This window comes from Microtus pennsylvanicus, chromosome 11 (genome assembly GCF_037038515.1).
Source record: "Microtus pennsylvanicus isolate mMicPen1 chromosome 11, mMicPen1.hap1, whole genome shotgun sequence".
Classification (NCBI taxonomy): domain Eukaryota; kingdom Metazoa; phylum Chordata; class Mammalia; order Rodentia; family Cricetidae; genus Microtus; species Microtus pennsylvanicus.
The window spans coordinates 20,464,170-20,481,775 of NC_134589.1; the positions used below are offsets into that span (position 1 = coordinate 20,464,170).

At 43.8% G+C, this 17,606-nt stretch overlaps 2 protein-coding genes across 10 annotated transcripts in view; one reads left to right on the forward strand and one right to left on the reverse strand.

Annotated features, from left to right (window-relative positions):
• Nbr1 (NBR1 autophagy cargo receptor) overlaps positions 1-13,742 on the reverse strand; it is a 30,018-nt gene extending 16,276 nt beyond the window's left edge. For all 5 annotated transcript variants that reach the window (XM_075990632.1, XM_075990630.1, XM_075990629.1 and 2 more), the window contains exons 1-10: positions 13,441-13,742; positions 10,450-10,516; positions 10,046-10,161; positions 7,579-7,641; positions 6,819-6,837; positions 4,929-4,951; positions 2,951-3,148; positions 1,421-1,498; positions 807-994; positions 199-363 (exon numbers count right to left, since the gene is read on the reverse strand). In XM_075990632.1, coding sequence (XP_075846747.1) covers positions 199-363; positions 807-994; positions 1,421-1,498; positions 2,951-3,148; positions 4,929-4,951; positions 6,819-6,837; positions 7,579-7,641; positions 10,046-10,147 — 836 coding nt within the window. In that variant the 5' untranslated portion in view covers positions 10,148-10,161; positions 10,450-10,516; positions 13,441-13,742. The remainder of the gene's footprint in view (positions 1-198; positions 364-806; positions 995-1,420; positions 1,499-2,950; positions 3,149-4,928; positions 4,952-6,818; positions 6,838-7,578; positions 7,642-10,045; positions 10,162-10,449; positions 10,517-13,440) is intronic.
• Positions 13,743-14,403: 661 nt separating this feature from the next.
• The window catches only part of Brca1 (BRCA1 DNA repair associated), a 68,986-nt gene continuing 65,783 nt past the window's right edge, over positions 14,404-17,606 (forward strand). For 4 of the 5 annotated variants that reach the window (XM_075990635.1, XM_075990634.1, XM_075990636.1 and 1 more), the window contains exons 1-2: positions 14,516-14,603; positions 16,545-16,643. In XM_075990635.1, coding sequence (XP_075846750.1) covers positions 16,564-16,643 — 80 coding nt within the window. In that variant the 5' untranslated portion in view covers positions 14,516-14,603; positions 16,545-16,563. Of the gene's footprint in view, positions 14,604-16,544; positions 16,644-17,606 lie in introns of all 5 variants that reach the window. The other variant, XM_075990637.1, reaches the window with a different exon arrangement.

Below are 17,606 nucleotides of genomic sequence, written 5' to 3' on the forward strand. Positions count from 1 at the left end.
CTGAGCCATCTCTCCAGCCCTAGATATTTTTTTTTTTCAAGACAGTGTTTCTGTGCCTTCTGAGTGCTGGGATTAAAGGCATGCATCACCACCTCCTAGCCTATGGCCTACATCAGATATTTTTAACATCAGCATGCTGTGTCAGCAGAATCAAGAACCTAATCAATCAGATGAGCACCCTCTGGCGTATGGCTTTACCTGACTTGTTCAAGAGCGGGAGGCAGACGAGGAGGACACTTTAAGTGGGAAAATGGCTCGTAGGAAATCACAACAGGTCTTCGCATCTTTAGCAGAACATGGTTTTTGTTGTGGCCATATGGTCCAGCTTCACAATCTTCACAGATGTTGTAGGATGGGCACAGGCTGTGTGAAAAGAACACAGTAAACACCTTACAGTAGGAAGTCCCTGAAGTGGAGAGGACAACTTTATATTTGCTCCATTACCAGTTAGGTGGGACTTGGTTATGTGGAGCCTATGCTCCTCATTAGTAAAACGAGAAGAGTAACTTCTAATCATACCTATTTTCATGAAATAGTTCACAGGAAGGATATATAAGATACTTTTGAACAAGGGGGGTGTGTGTCTCCTTAGTGATCTAATTTTGCCTGATTCTGTTAATCCTAATGTGTAAATGAATGGCACTCAGAATACTTCCAAGGAAACCCACCAAACAAGTAAAACAAGGAGGAGTTTGTACTTCCAAATCCAAGCCACACCACCGACTGCTCAGAGACAGAGACATCCAGCTTCCCTTCCAGTACCCAGCATGCTAGGCAGTCACTGTCCGTGCCCAGGAATTGCTTACCTACACTGGTAACGTACACCAATGATCCTTTTTTGGCAGCGGCTGCAAGCGATATGCCAGTTGAACTGGTTCTCTGGCATTGAGACTTCAGAGGGGGAGGAATCTAAGGGTGACTTCTGGAGGACAAGCTTCTCCTGCAACCTCTGTTCAAGCTTCTCAACCGTTTCCTTAACCACTTGTTCTCTGAACTGCAATGCAGAGCAGAAGGGGGAGGAGACGGACTCAGTTGAGGCACTGGAAAAAGTGCAATGAGAACAGCAAAGCTGAAGTGTCCCCATCTCTGGTGTAACTTAAGAACACGGCTGATGGCTACCGGGGATGACACAAATGTTACAGGTCTCTTCCTTGCACGGCTAAGCTGACTCTTCCTTGGGATGACTGTTTCTGTGCCTTTCTCAAGCAGAGATCTGTCTCTCCTCACATGCTGAGAACTAGACTCCCTCTTTTCACAATGCCCCAGGCAAAGGCTACAATTTCCTTGATCACATCTATGATGTCTGGAAATTATCAGCTGTCACTCTCAACCACCTACAGCAGAGGCTGCAGCAATCTGGCTTCAGCTTTCTTCCTCGGCCAACAGTGCTGCCAAAAGCCAAGCTGGAGAGAACACTCACCGTCTCCAGGTACCTTGTGAACCAGTCTGGGGGCTTGTCTTGAGGCTGCTCTGTGTCACAAGGAGGAAGTGGACATGGCTGTGGAAAAATACAATCCAAGACCGTAGAAGTTACTTTTCTTTTCAAACGTAATTCTTCCAAAATGTGTTATTTTTCAGGTTTCTTTTATCAAATGTCACAAGCACGTAGTTTTTCAAAAGTTACAGTGTGAGGCATTGGAGAGATGGCTCAGAGGTTAAGAGCACTGGTGCTAAGTTCAATACCAGCAACAACATGGTTGACACACAACCATCTCTTCTGATGTGCAGGCATATACGCAGAAGAACACTGTATTCTAATACACACATAAATCTTTTTTTTTAAAAAGATTTATTTATTTATTATGTATACAACATTCCTTCCACGTGTGCCTGCAGGCCAGAAGAGGGCAGCAGATCTTATTATAGATGGCTGTGAGCCACCATGTGGTTGCTGGGAATTGAACTCAGGACCTCTGGAAGAGCAGCCAGTGCTCTTAACCGCTGAGCCATCTCTCCAGCCCCACATAAATCTTTTTAAAAAGTTACAATATCGGGGCTGGAGAGATGGCTCAGCGGTTAAGAGCATTGCCTGCTCTTCCAAAGGTCCTGAGTTCAATCCCAGCAACCACATGGTGGCTCACAACCATCTGTAATGAGGTCTGGTGCCCTCTTCTGGCCTGCAGACATACACACAGACAGAATATTGTATACATAACAAATAAATAAAATAAAAAAAAAGTTACAATATCAAAGTGTTTTCCAGTTTCTTCTCTTTCTCTAGAAGGAAACCAAGGTTATCAGTTTCAAAATTCTGATCCAGATGGTCGATATAATACCCAATCTTTTGTGGATCTGCAGAGACTCTGCAAGCATGTGGAGGCTGAAGGATAACCTTGGGGGTTATTTCTCAGGCACTGTTCACCTTTTCTTTCTTTTTGAGGCAGAGTCACTCAGTGGCCTGGAAACAGCCAACTAGGTTAGGCTGCCCGGCCTGTAAGCTCCAAGGATCCTCCTGTCTCTGCCTCTTAAGTGCCGAGATGACATGTATGTACCACCCTGGCTCTGTGGAGCAGAGGCACACATGTGGAAATCAGGCACAGTACTGGATGTGGTTCTCGGCTTTGAGTGAGAGGGCCTCGTCTCCCTTTTGTTGCTCACCACTGTACATGTCAAGTTAGCTGGCCTGTGAGCGTCCATCTTGCCATAGAGCACTGAGATCACAGATATATCATGTTTACAGGCATGACACTACTGTGCCTGACCTTCGTATGAATTCAGGGGATTTGAACTGATATACCCATCTTTGCACACCACCTCTTTACCCACTAACCCATCTTTCCAGCCCCCTTCCCCTCTTTAAAACCTGACTCCGGGGACCAAACTCAGGTTCTTGTTCTTTCAAGGCTATCTCCCGGCCTCCCTGCCCAAATCTTTGATGATTATCAGAATGGTATTGAAGAGACAAAGAGACGTAACGCTGAGTTGGAAAGAGGGGCCATCCTCTTCATACCTGTGCTGCAGGCTCCTCTGTGGGCTTTTTATCTGATCCCAGGACTTTCACCACTGAAGAATAATGTGCAAGTGGCTTCTTCCCTGTCCTGGCAGTCGCTTGTTTTTCTACTACAATTTGGGGGAATGCTCCATCTACAACATGGTACCCTTCGTGGACTTGCATCTGTAGTTGGTTTCCTTGCTTAATGTTAGCCATCTGAAAGTATGTTACAAGAGCGTGTTACAAAATGAGGCTACAATATGATTCCCCAAGTGGAAAATTAGTATCTGGCATTTTATGATCAGTAGTGATCAAAACATTATATACTAAGAATGCTATAGAAAATTACCTTTAGACTATTTATAAAGTATGAGACAAATACATTTCAAATTTAGTCTTAGCACCCATTCCTAAGATAATCTCATTATGAATGTACAAGTACCATCCCCCCCCCCCCCCAAAAAGGCATGTCAGGTTCTAAGCGCTTTGGAAAGAAACAGTCAACCTCCAGGTTAATTATCTAGAACCTTCCGTCAAGAATATTAACTATAGCTGGGCGTGGTGGTGCACAACTTTAATCCCAGCACTCAGGAGGCAGAGAAAGCAGATCTCTGTGAGTTCAAGGCCACTCTGGCCCATAAAGCCACAGAATTCCAGGACAGCTAGGTTTGTTACACAGAGAAGCTGTATCCAAAAAACAAAAAAACCCCAAAAGAACTACAAATAGCTTTATTACACTAAAATTTGAAGAAATTTCTAGGTGTGATTGTAAGGTTTTCCCACTAACTAGGTTACCCTTTAATTCTTCTGTCTATTTTGACATGGGGTCTGTCCAGGGTTGCCCTTGTTGGTCCAGCTTAAGGTCCTCCTGTTTCACCTCCGAGGTACTACAGTTACAGGCCTGGCTTTTAACTGGTTGTTCTATTAGGTATTAGCTCTAATCTCTACTTTCTAAAACCCCAAAATCACTTCCAGACTAGTACTAATCATGGAAACCACAAAGCTATGCCCTATAGCTAAGCATTTACTCGTACTTAGGAAGTCAGCTTAAGTAGCTATATTTTTGTAAGAAGCATTTTCCTAATCATGTATTCTGGAAATTCCTTCAAGAAGTGGTTTGGCGGGGGCTGGAGAGATGGTTCAGTGGTTAAGAGCACTGGTTGCTCTTCCAGAGGTCCTGAGTTCGATTCCCAGCAACCACATGGTGGCTCACAACCATCTGTACTGAGATCTGGTGCCCTCCTCTGGCGTGCAGTCATACATGGAGACAGAATGTTGTACACATAATAAATAAATAAATAAATAAATAAATAAATAAATAAATAAATAAGAAGTGGTTTGGCTTTCATGAAGGTATATAAGTATTTAAGAAAAATTAGGGACCGAATGGCTAGAATTCTAGCCCCTGTCTCATAACTGTGCATACCAGAGGCCCTGAGTTAGATTGGCATTGCAAAAAAAACCCCCAACAAAATAAAAACCCCAAAACAACAACAACAACAACAAAAAAAACCCCACCAAACCACCTACCAATTTTTTTCTGTGAACAGCAATATTTTGGTTGAAGCAGGGTTTTGCTCTGTTGCCCAGGTTATCCCTAAACTAGGCTCAAACAATCATCTTGGCATCTCTTTGTTTTTGAGACAGTTTTGCCACACAGCCAAGGCTAGCCTCAAAACTTCCTGTTTAGTTTAAGTTGTCTTTGAACTCAGTGATCCAGGTACCTTGGCTTCCTGAGTGCTGGGATTACAGAAGAGCACCACCACACCCAGGGCTTCTTTCTAGATGATAAGACGGTGGCACCAGACCAGTGGCGAGGTGATACAACAACTGGAACTGTATTAGGAGCTGCCTGCCGCTGAGTCATATGCCCTACTTACCACAGTCTCCCTAACAAAATGGTGTCATTCAATTTATTCTTAGTACTTTCCACTGGAGTTCAGGTTTCAGTAAATATTTTAAAAATTATTTGAAAATAAAATGAAGTAAACATTACCTTAAGTGCTTCTTCATATTCTTCTAAAGTAATAAAAGAAAGAGAAAAACAAGGGACTTATTTTTATCATTCCTAAGGATTCCACTGTATCATCAGTTCTACAGTTCTTTGCTTTTTTGGGGGAGGTTTAGAGTGGGGGATAAGAGGTCTAGCTATGTAGCCCAGGCTGACTTCAAACTCACAATCCTTTGTGTGTTGTGACTACAGACAGCTAATCCTACAGTTCTAGTGTACAACATGAAGACTACAGTTAACGTACTATATTTAGGAATTTTGCTATAGATTTCAGCTACTGTCACCCTGAAGTGGCAGAGGCAGGATGTGGGGATGGCAATTGTGAGATAACACATATTTTAATTTCTTTCATTGAAATAACCTTTTAAAGCCATCTCTGTATGTATTTTGTATCAATGTTATACATCTTAAAAATATAAAGTTTATTTTAAAAAAGTAAGCCCAATCCTCAAATTCTTATAATCCTTACTATGGAGTCACTACCTTTTTGTTAGACAAACTCCCTTCTTACTGTGCTTTTCCCTCTGGTCATAACGTTCTTGGCCTCTGCCCCACAGCTATGTCAGAGCATAACAATACAGTGGCAGCCAGAGCTCTGGCAACAGAGCTATTGGTACTCTATGAAGAAGGTGTCAGGAGACCCTTGCCTGAGATGCCAGCTCCTTTCCCCAGCTGCAAGCGGTCTTGAGAAATGCCAGCCTATTTACGGAAGCTAGAGGAAGGCTAAAATGGGATTCCATGAGCAGTGGGATTGCCAACCAGGATCGGGTAGTTGTTTGGGGGTCACCCACGCTCCTATACATAACACTGCTCTGCAAGAAAGTCTAACAACCAAGCTAGACTTTGATGAGATTGTGCTTTGATCTGTTACTGGTGCCTACGTGGTATGGCTGGACATTTGTTTGTGATGTGGCACTCACCCATGCAAAGAGAGCTATTCCAAAGCATCTTAAGTCCCTCTGTGCTGCTCTAGCCGTCTCAGTACAAGGTATCCACCCAGCTCCTCTATCTAGGCTTTGTGATGCACAAGATTCAGGGGAGTGCCTGGACTATCTGTCATCTTACCTGGTTCAAATATGGTTTTAGGGACTAAGATATGAACTATAACCAACCATATGATAAACATGGGAGCATGGTTTGGTTATGCTTTGAAATTCACATATGTGCCAGGTCAGAACAAATGCAATGTTAGCAGAATGAATTGTTTATGACGAACTAGATGTATATTATTTTCAGAGGATTAGCATCTTAAATACAAAGTTGGATAAGACCTGTCATTATGATCCACACAAGTGTACTATCTTTTATTTTAAAAGGCATACAATAAAAATCCCATCTGAGGCTGGGGATGCAGGTGATAAAGTGCTTGCCTAGCAGGCAACAAGCCCTGAGTCTGACTCCTAGTATTGCATGAAGTGGAGATAGAGGCATAAGCTGGTTAATCTCAGTATTCAGGAGGTGGAGGCAGCAGAATCCTATGTTCAAGGCCATCCTAAGCTATGCGATGAGTCTGAAGCCAGCCAGGGCTACCTCCCGAGACCCTGCCTCAAAAAGAGAGAGAGAGAGAGAGAGAGAGAGAGAGAGAGAGAGAGAGAGAGAGAGAGAGAGAAAAGGAAAAGAAAAATCTCCTACGAAAATAATGCCCATGGTACAACGTCAATTTACAGCATGCCAAATTCTATTCTAAAATGTATGCTAGAGCAGAAAATGGTTGAAATGGAAACACCCTAATGTGCACACGAATTTTAGTCACTATGTAGCCCACATGCCCTTAAATCTGAAACCCTCCTCCTCCTCAGTACTGGACTGCAGACAGATACTACCATGTCAGGCAAACTTTAAGCAAAGCTGACTAGATTTTTCTCAGGAACATACCTTGACTATTGATGGATACCTACGAAGAGAAAAAAGCAACAGTGAATTCTAAGTCTCATCACCTGACAGTTACGTACTAGGGCCAGTCTCACATCCAAGTCCCAGGGCAGGTGTTCAGCATTTCCACTCCTTTTTAAGTAACGTGCTGTTTTATCTTAGGGACATTGAATGGTACCACAGTGTAGGGTTAGGAGCCTGGGGTCTGAAGCCTCTACTCCATTCATTGCCTTTCTGTCTTCTGCAAAATTCCTAAGCTCTCAGAGCCTCTGCTTCCTCATGGTAAATAGAGATGATAATGTCTCCCCCCACAGCATTGCTAGTCTGATGCATTAACCACTTAGTGAAGCGTCCCTGTTAGCACCACCACCATCATCATCCAGTAGGTGACAGACTTGCTATAGTTTAGGGTCTCTCTGATATTCTCCATGTTGTTTTCTCCTTTCCCAGCTGCATCTCAGATGCCACTAATCTTCATAAAGTATAAGACTATCAAATATATTTAAACTACTAAGCAAATGAGATAACATTACTCAGAACCCTTTTGTCTTGCTTCCCTTCCAGCTCTCTGAGATAGTCTTTTGTTCCAATGTCCAGGCTGGCCTTAAACTTCTGGGATCCTCATGCCTTAGTCTCCTCTCCCAAGTACTGGAAATGTAGGTGTGAACCATTAAAACAAACCTTATTTTGAACTTTTTAAACTGTATCAGTCTTGATAAGATCCCTATTCTAACCATTTACAAGGGGGGCACAGTTATTTTACCTCCTCATTTTCCTCATCCAGGTACTTTATCTGAATAGTATTCAGATCAAATGAAACTTTGACCTGCAAAGGAAAGAAATGGGTCAGTGTTCCTCAGTATATAAAATTAAGTATTTTAACTTCATTCTTTTTTTCTCCCCTTTTTCTTTTTGGTGTGGGGGTGGTAGTTTGGTGTGGACCTTTCCAAGACCACAGCTCTTACAGCCTGCAGGTTATCAGTCTTGTGCATCACCACCTTATGGACAGGCAGAATCTCTTGAACCCAGAGCTCACCAATTTGGCTAGTCTAGTTAGCCAATTTGCTACCAGGATGAGCTATATGGGCTCCCTAAGCTCCAGATTACACACAGACCGTAACACACACCTGGCATTTATATGGGTGCTGGGGATCTGAATGCTGGTGCTCACACCTGCATGTCAAGGGCTTAACCCACAGAACCCTCTCCCTGCCCCTTATTTTTATTCTTTTTGTGATGCTGGGGATGCAATGCAGAGCTCTGTGAATACCAAAGTATATTCCCCCACCCAAAATCTTATACACATATGCAGAAAACTTACAGAAGAGGAAATAGGAATACCTAGTAAATATATAAAAGCATTCAACCTGACAGATTAGGATGGTAAGCGTTTCTTTTTCCTTTTTTTTTGAAGGAAGGTGAGGACCACTTGCGGTGGTCCTTTGACCTTTACGTAAGTGTACCGCACATATGTGCCCGTGTGCACACAATCATATACCACACCACACACACTGTAAGTAAGGGTCACATCCATAGTGTTCAACAACACTAGCAACACCGTGGACTCACACTTTAAGAAGACTGTGTTTTGCTCTGTGTCTACTGATTAAAAACTATGGCTACAATATACTGTTGGGCAAGAAAAGCAAGCTGCAGAACAGTGTTTGCTGTGACCCTAGCATGATATCTGCATGAACACAGAACATGGAAATGTGGGGAAGTATTCAGGGCTGTTATCTCTGGTTAGACAAAGGAGATGTGGATAGCAATATAGGGGAGGGCTTTGTGGACAGACATTATCATCTTCTTGCATATTAAGATTCTTTTCTTTCTTTCTTTTTTTTTTTTTAAAGATTTATTTACTTATTATGTATACAACATTCTGCCTTGATGTATGCCCGCACGCCAGAGGAGGACGCCAGATCTCAGTACAGATGGTTGTGAGCCACCATGTGGTTGCTGGGAATTGAACTCATGACCTCTGGAAGAGCAGCCAGTGCTCTTAACCTCTGAGCCATCTCTCCAGCCCAGATTCTTTTATTTCTTATAATGGGCATGTATTACAGTACTGGAACTTAAATTTTTAAAATAAAAGAAAAACACAAGCTGCCAACTCACCTAGCTACTAGGCAAAGAAAGGTAACTGATGCTCAGATCATTTTCAAAGACCTCACTGCTTCCCCAATAGCCATCTGCCTAGGACAGTATAGAGAGATCTGGGGAAGGCAGGAAACTAACTGTAACATGCTGGGAGGTCCCTCTAACATTTCCCTCCTTTTTAAGATACCTACACAGATATGAGGTCAGGACATGCTTGTAACCAAATGGGTTATATTAAACACAGGTGCCCAAATAGTAAAACATTGACTAATGCAAACCAATGAAACCAGAAGAGTCCAAAGGGCAAAGCAAGATGGGAGAAACTATGAGCAAAAACCACCCAAGGCTTTTGCTTTGCTTTTTTGCCAACACTGAGATAGCCAACCTTTGACCCAGCACTAAAGCAACTGGCAGGTCTTGCAAAACACAAATCCTGTCCTCGGCAGTGAGCAAACAGCAGCAATGTATCTGCTCTCCAGCCAGGCGACATTCCCCTACAGCCTGGCTGGGTGGAGGACACAACAACTTACCCCTCAGACTATTTCTAAATATGGATCTTTCTAAATCCTATTTCACTTCAAAATAATTTTACCTGAGTTTGATACCTGGGACCCACACAGTAAAAAGGTAGACTCAACTCCTGAAATTTCCCCTGACTTTTGCTCCCTCTCAAGAAATAGATAATTTTAAATATGTTTAAAGGAATATAATTACTTCTTCCCTTTATCCTGGTACATAGCCCATAAAAATACTGAACCCACCACAGAGAAACCCTGTCTCGAAAAAAACCAAAAAAAAAAAAAAAAAAAAAAAAAGAAAAAATACTGAACCCTGCTGGGCGGTGGTAGCACACACCTTTAATCCCAGGAATCAGATGCAGGTGGATCTCTGTGAATTCAAAGCCAGCCCGGTCTACAGAACGAGTTCCAGGACAGCTAGGACTGTTATACAGAGAAATCTTGTCTTGGAAAAAACAAAGAAATAAAATAAAAAAACACCGAACCCCTGTCAAAAGCAAATTTTCAAAAAGTCCAGATATGGTAGTGTCGACAAAGATAAATTGCTAAAATAGGCACACGAAAGAATACCTGTGTTTAAAGCAGTGAAAACCAGAACAAAGTGGTACTCACCATAGCTTCAACATCAGCCCATGTTGTATTTTCTGGATCCGAAACCAGAAAGCTTTGAGTTTCATTTTTAAAAGTAACATTTAGAGTGACCTGTGGCTCCATGTTGTGGGGTGGGGCTGAGAAGATGAATGAACGAAACAAAGAGGAAGGGGTTAAAAACCCAGAGACACATTAGGTTTCATATATATATAAGTTAGATTTGGGGGTTCACAGTGAAGAAGAGAAGCAGCGTCCCAATCGCAACACGATTTACCCTCCCTGCTACGTTAGAAGCTTCTGTCCCAGAAATAAGGACACTAATGCTCAAGCTAGGTCACAAAGGCTTGCAGTTAAGCTACAGAATTAAACTCACTTAGAACGTCCACGTTATTAATAAAAGCCAAGCTAGGCACAGTGGCACACACCTGTAGTCCCAGTCACTCAGGAAGTTGAAGCAGGATGGGAGCCGGAGTCCAAGAGTTCTAGGTCAGCCTAGGAAACAATGAAACCCTGTCTTTAAAAGAGGTGAGGAGCGGGGAGGGGAGATAAAAGTCTGCTGGAAGAATTTAAATCTTGGCCATATCCGCAAAGACTCTCTAAGGTTTTCACTGCACATTCCAGTGCTTGGTTAGTGTCTGTAGCATGAGCCAACCCGATGGAGAACAGAGACAAGATGTTTGTACTCTGGCAGCGGAGGCAGAAGGAAGTTTCAGTTTTAAGCAGTCCAATCAAGAATAGTCCGGGCTACAGAATGAGTACTTGTCTCCAGAAAACAAGCAAGCACACAAACAAAACACTCAAACAACAACAATAACAAAACCCCCAAAATTACTTGAGGAAAAAGCTATACAAAAGTAAAGAAAGTAATGTAATTAGTCCTTAAGGACCTGTGGCTTCCACAGTTAGCAACCAGGAGTTAATTTTGATACTCAGAATTCCTTCCTTTCCAGTGTGTCTGTGTGGCTGTTGATGACACAGGGGCCTGGATGCTGCGAAGCCACTCTAGCACTGAACTATAACCATGCTCCACAATGTCTCTCGACGAAATATTCATCTTTTCAGGCTGGAGAAATGGCTCAGTGGTTAAGAGCACTGACTGCTCTTCCAGAGGTCCTGAGTTCAATTCCCAGCAACCACATGGTGGCTCACAGCCATCTATAATGAGACCCAGCGCCCCCTTCTGGCATTCAAGCACACATGGAAGGAATGCTGTACACATAATAAATAAATAAATCTTAAAAAAAATTCATCTTTTCATCCATAAATAGTTGTAAAATGACAATTTTTTTAAAAACCCACCATTATGGCTAAGAAGTTGGCACTTTCTTAATCAAATACCTACTATTAAAATATACTGATTTTAATGAAGGATTCTGTTTACTGATGTACTGTGACTTCAAGAAAAAAACAGTTTAAATTTTTAGTTTTAAAGCTATAAGTAAAATCACTGGCAACACATGTTACCACTTAAAATATTCAGCACATTTTCAATCTGCATGCAGAAAGAGCCAGATTCTACTCCACACACAAGAAATGAACAAGAAGTCCTAGATGCTTCCAGTGTCACAGTAAGGGATCAGCAATAGGCTGGGAAGACTTGCGTCCCAAACACAGCTCCTCCACGGGGAGGTGGGGAACTGTGAGAAGACTGCTTATCTCTAAGCTTCACTTGTTTAATGGGAAAACAAAGACTAACCTCAACAGTATTATCAAAGGGATCAAATAAAATCTTGGCCTACGGGACTGGGAGTAAGGTGGATTGGTCCACCTATGTGCAAAGCTGGGGGGTCAATTTCCCACAGCACAAAGTATGTAGAATTGTTTGAAATACAGTTCAAATATGAAAACGATTATCTTAAGAACTGGTTCTTCAGTTCCTCAAGATAGTTTCTGTCAAGCTGGGCGGTGGTAGGGCACACCTTTAATCCCAGCACTAGGGTCTCTTTGAGTTCAAGGCCAGCCTGGTCTACAAGAGCTAGTTCCAGGTCAGGCTCCAAAGCTACAGAGAAACACTATCTCAAAAAACAAAAAACAAAAGATAGCTTTTGTCTTATTCCTTTTTTGGGATGAGGGGAGATGGTCTCACTCTGTAGCCCACACTGGCCTGGGAATTGCTATGTATATAGACCTGGTTCCAACTTACAGAGATTTGCCTGCTTCTGCTTCCAGAGTGTGGCACTGTGGCTACAACTGTCATTTTAGGAGCCTTGGATTCTTACTTACTGATTATTTTAGACACTCAATTATTGAACTTTTCCTCTGATCTGTCTTCATCTATAGTTAAGTTCACTGCCAAAGTAATACTAGTCTCTAGCACCCATCCTGTTGACTTCCAGCACTCATTCACCTAAAATGCAATTCTTCCTTAGGTTCTTTAAAATTTAGGCAGAATCCCACCAATTCCCCAGGCTGCTGGAGCTTTTTGTTTGTTTGTTTGTTTGTCTGAAATGAGGAAAATGAAGTGACTGAGTTTGCCAAAAGTAAAAACTCTGAAATACACGGACCCTCTGCAACTTCTATCTTCCCCGTTCTCTAATCACGTGAGGTGAAACTAGTTTCCATGCTTTGGAGTTCCTCCAGCTGCTCTTAATGGGAGAAAACAGGAAGTGGGAGGGTCTAGGTTAGGGGGTCGGTATACAGGTCTTCACAAAGGCCTACCTGCCTTTGGCTTATGTGGGGAAAAAGCTTTCAGCAGAAGCCTTAATCTTGAACTTGTGAAAATACCAAAGGTACAGTTAACCCCATCTATTACCGGTTGGTTAGCAGCCAGCAGTCAGGTCAGCTGGGCCTAAGCCAGCAGCTTTCTTAAGTGGCACTGTAAACGCATGCTTTATTGACTCCCATTCACGTGGCAAAAGTCAGCTTTTCCCCGTACGAATTTTTCCAACCTCTACAAATAATGTTAATAAAGGCGACCTGGGAGTCTGAATTTTATTGTCTCCACCTGAGCTTTAAAATGGGTGATCGTAAAGCTGGGGGCTTGACAAAAAGGGAAAACGAAGCCCCTCTTAACACGGAAGGTCCTAGATTAAGATATCTCCAATGGAGTCTCAAAAAAGAGGAAAGGTTAGAATGAGGAAGATGCGTGTCCTTTCTTCTCACACACTCAATCCCAGTCTTAAAGTAATCGTTTCCTGGAGCTCCATGTCACCACCATCACCGGAGGCCCTCTTTTCGTACGGGGCGGGGGGAAGGGGGGGGGATGCCGACCTTCTCAATAGCAGAAACACTCTCCCTCAGGCAGTATCCACCCCCCACTGTCGCTGACAACCCAAGCAGCTCTCTTCTCTGCTCACTGAAAGGACTGGCTGCCCCTGAACACGGAAAAAGTCACTCCTCCATTTCAAAGATTCTCCCCCTTGAACTTCCCTGAGCCTCAAAGATCGACAACTAGGTAACGGCGGTGGCTTTCTTACCAGCTTTCGGCCCACGGGGGGCGCTTGCCCGTGGCCAGTGCAGGGACCGTTCGCTGCCAGCTCGGCTGCTATCCCTGCGGGGTGAATCTAACATGGCGGACAGAGACCCGGCCTAGTCCCTGTTTCTGAGTTTCCGATCAGATGATTGGTTCGTACTATTTGTCCCTCAAAATCACCACTCTACCGATTGGTCAATGCTGCGCTGGCAAGGGCGGGACAGAAGCTATCTGAACCGCACAACAATAACAAACACCCCGGCCGAGGGGCGGAACTAGTGCGCAGGTGTCAGCTGAGTAGAGCTCCCTTTCCCAAGCCGATTGGCCGCCCTATGCATTCCCGAAGGTCACTGACCTTGGAGGACTACGAACACAAGATTCGCGGGGCTGGATGGGAATTGTAGTCTCCCTGGGACTTGCAGCTTCTTTTAGTCTATTCTTTGTGAGCAAGACATGAAAACAGAACTCTGCTATGCATAGCAGCTAGCCCGCATAACCGCGAGAAGGTCTCCGCTGAATGAACTGGCTTGCTGTGGTAACCGTGCCTGCTTCCGGTGTTGGAAGCTCCTCTCCCTTAAGACTACAGTTTCCAAGGGATGCTGTGGTGAAGGCCTTTCGTTCCGCAATGCATGCTGGAATTGGTAGTTCTTTTTTACACAATCTTTTATTTGCCTAAACTGGAGACTTCCATGGCAGGAAGGCTAAGGGAGGGATGAGGCCTCGTCCTGCAACTGCTTTGGGCACTACCTTGCGCTCATATTCCGGCCTCAGGTCGCTATTCCGACCCTTTGTATAAAATTACTGTGACGTAATAAGCAAGCGTAGATGGGAAGGGGCGGCTGCCTGATAGGAAACTCAAAATTCTTTCTCTTCCGTCTCTTTTTAGTTACGACACACAGGGAAAGACTAGGTGGCCAATCCTGAGCCCGGAAAGAGTGTCTACTCCCCCTCCCTCTTCCGCTGACGTGTCTGAATCTTGTGTTCCTAGAGGCTAGCAGTAGGCGCCAAGCAGTCGGTTTCCTTGGCGACAGAGAGCGCGGGAAATACAGATAAATTGTAAATGCGGCTGCGCGGCGGTGCCGCGGTCAGACCCACTGGTGTCCGAGCGGCTCCTCCGGGATTTGGGCCTCGGCATTCGGGAGCACGGACGTTTTGCTCGGAGTAAAGGTGAGACAGTCCGGAGGATCGGAGAGGTAGCTAGCGATACTCATCTGAAGGGCGGGAAACTGCAGGTGCAGACGGGTGTTTACCGAGGAGGAGAATGACTGGGGCGGAACCAAAGGGTCCAAAGCCTCGTGAAACCGAGAGGACTCCTGGGAGGGGTGCAGTCGGTGCCGTCCCTGGGACAGCTGTGAGGAAGAAGGCAAGGGCTGTGTGAGGGGAGCCCTGCCTGTGATCGTGACTTGAAGGCAGTGTAAGGAGCTGGCTGAAGGGTAAGTGAGAGGAAAGGAAGGGCAGACGTGTGGCCAGGAAATTCAGCTACAGTTCACAGGAGATTCTATTATAAGGGAAGTGCATGAAGGAATGCAAGTATTGGTGAATGCTTTTGGCGGGGGAGACGTGTTTAAAGAGAGTCTTGAGGTTAAGTGCCCTAACAAGGAAACCCCCAGAAGGGGTAGGGTGGAGAAGCATTAGCAGTTTTAGTGTTCGTTTTGGGTGACTAAAAAAAAAAAAAGGCGAATTTCTTTTCGTCTGTTTTGGTTTTAGTATTTTGTTTGGTTAGTTTCTAAGACAGAATCTCATTATATAGGTGTCTCTGGCTTTGAACTCTTTATGTAGAGGCCTCGTCATCCGCCTGTCCCTGTCTCAGGGGAGAAGGGGTTAAAGGCCTCCTCTAACCATGCCCACCTAGTTTTGGGGGTATTGAGTACGGGGTGGGGTCTTCTGTACTCGGGTTGGCCTTGAACTCCACGCTTAACTCCTGGCGACTTTGAACTCCTCGTCCTCTTGGCTTCCCCTCCAGAGTGCTGGAAGTACAGGTTTGCACCAGCATACCTGACTGATTTGGGGGCTCCTGTCTAGCCCAGGAAGGCTGCTGAACTTTCGAGACCAAGCCATTCTTCTCCTTCAGCTTCTCCATTTTCTGGGACTCTAGACATGCCACCACTTGTCCCTGCTTGGTTTTGATTTTAAGCAAGAAAAAGAAAGTGGGGAGTCTGGAGAACTCCACGGCTACCACTTACTTCTATCCGGTAACTTCACTGTAGCTGGCCTTTTTCTGGAGAAAGGAAAGACCAAAGGAAGACTTTAAGGCTCCATGTCAAACAATAGAGAATTTAGATTGCTAACTGCAAAGAGTAGTTGTTAGAATTTATTATTTTTTTTAAAGATTCATTTTTTAATGTTTATCATTTACTATGTGATTAGATATAATGTATTTATTATTTATTTTTAACTATATGCATATGTGTGCAGGGTTTCTGCCCTGGATCTAGACTTCCAGACACCTGACATAGGTGCTGAGAATTGACCTCTGGTTCTCTGGAGGAGAGGGGAGCCATTTCCAGACCCTCAGTTTTTTGTTTTTTTTCTTTTGTTTTTTAAAAATGAAAATGTTGTTCATCAACTCTATGGTTGGTATAATTCTAAAGCAAAATTAAATTTCTCTTATTTAGAATTACAGACCAGGTGTGGTAACCCCAGCACTCAGGAGGCTGAAGCAGGAGGACTGCTACAAGTTGGAGGCTAATCTGACCTTTATAGTGTGCTTCAGGCTTGTGTGGGTTACGGAGTGAGAACTCTCCCAAAAAGGGGGTGGACGGGGATGATTTACCCCAGTAATTCCAGCGTAAGGGGGTGGAGGCGGAAGGATCAGAGTTCAAGACTGGCCTTGAGTGCACCAAGTACTGAGCTGGTGTGGGTTATATGCGATCTTACCTCAAAAGAAGAAAAGAAAATTGTCGGATAAGTGACTGTGTTGAAGAACTTTTTTTTTTTTGGTAGGGGTGGGGGACAAGGTTTCTCTGTAGACCAGGCTGGCCTCAAACTCACGGAGATCCACCTATCTCTACTTCCTGAATGCTGGGATTAAAAGCCTGTGCCAGCACTGCCCGGCCTAAAAACCTTTAAAGTTGTTTAATTACATGTGTTTTTTAATTTTCATTGAAGTTCACTGGACCTGGAAGAAATGGATTTACCCGCTGTTCAAATTGAAGAAGTACAAAATGTCCTTCATGCTATGCAGAAACTCCTAGAGTGTCCAATCTGGTAAGTCAATGGGAGAATTTATTAATTTGGGGTCCTTTGTATGATTAGTGGCTTTACATAGTAGAGAGAGAAGCAATCTATTAATATCAAAATGACTTTGTATTTTTATAACTGAAGAGTTTTAGAAGTGCAGAAAAATCTTCGCTCTGCCACCCCCGCCCCCAACCCCTTTTCCCAACTAAAGGCTTGTCTTGATTTGTTCTTCCTTGCTTAGGACAGGGTTCTGGTTGGAATAAGTGACACTTAGGCTTTTCCTCCAGCTATAAGACCAGCTCGATGGAATAACCCTAGTAAATGAAGTAAAAATCTTGTCTGGCTCAGACTGACCCCATAAATTTAAATGAGAACGCCACCAGTTAGTTCTCAAAGCTTTTAGCAATACTTGCACAACTAATGCAGAATGAACTTTTCTTTTTCTCCCCCACCTTTTTTTTTTTTTTTTTTTTAAAGATAGGCTACACTATACAGCCCAAATCAGACTCACACTCACTATCTAGCTTAGGTTGGCCTTGAACTCAAATCCTCACTCTGCCACTCTGCCTCTTGAGTGCTAGGGTCATAGGCATAAACGACCGCACCTGGCTAAAAGAGTGAGTTTGGACCAGTGTTTATCTGGGTACCTATCCCCAATCAGGATATGAAACACTTCTAGTACCCTAGAAAATTCCCTTGTGTGCTTAGGAATTCCTAGTTTTCAGACCTTCTAGGACCTTTGGAAGTTAGTTTTTAGTGTATAATTTTGCAATTTTCAAAATTTTATGCACTACGGCTCAGAATATAGCTCAGGAGAGTGGCTTGTCTAGCACACAGGAAGCCCTGGGTTCAGTTCCCATCACTTCATAAATTAGGCCTGGGGACAGATATCTGTAATCCCATCAGAAGGTGGAGTCAGGAGGATTAGGAATTGTAGGCGGGGTTTTCTGTCCTGCCAATCATCTCAGTCCCACCTGTAACAGGGAGGGA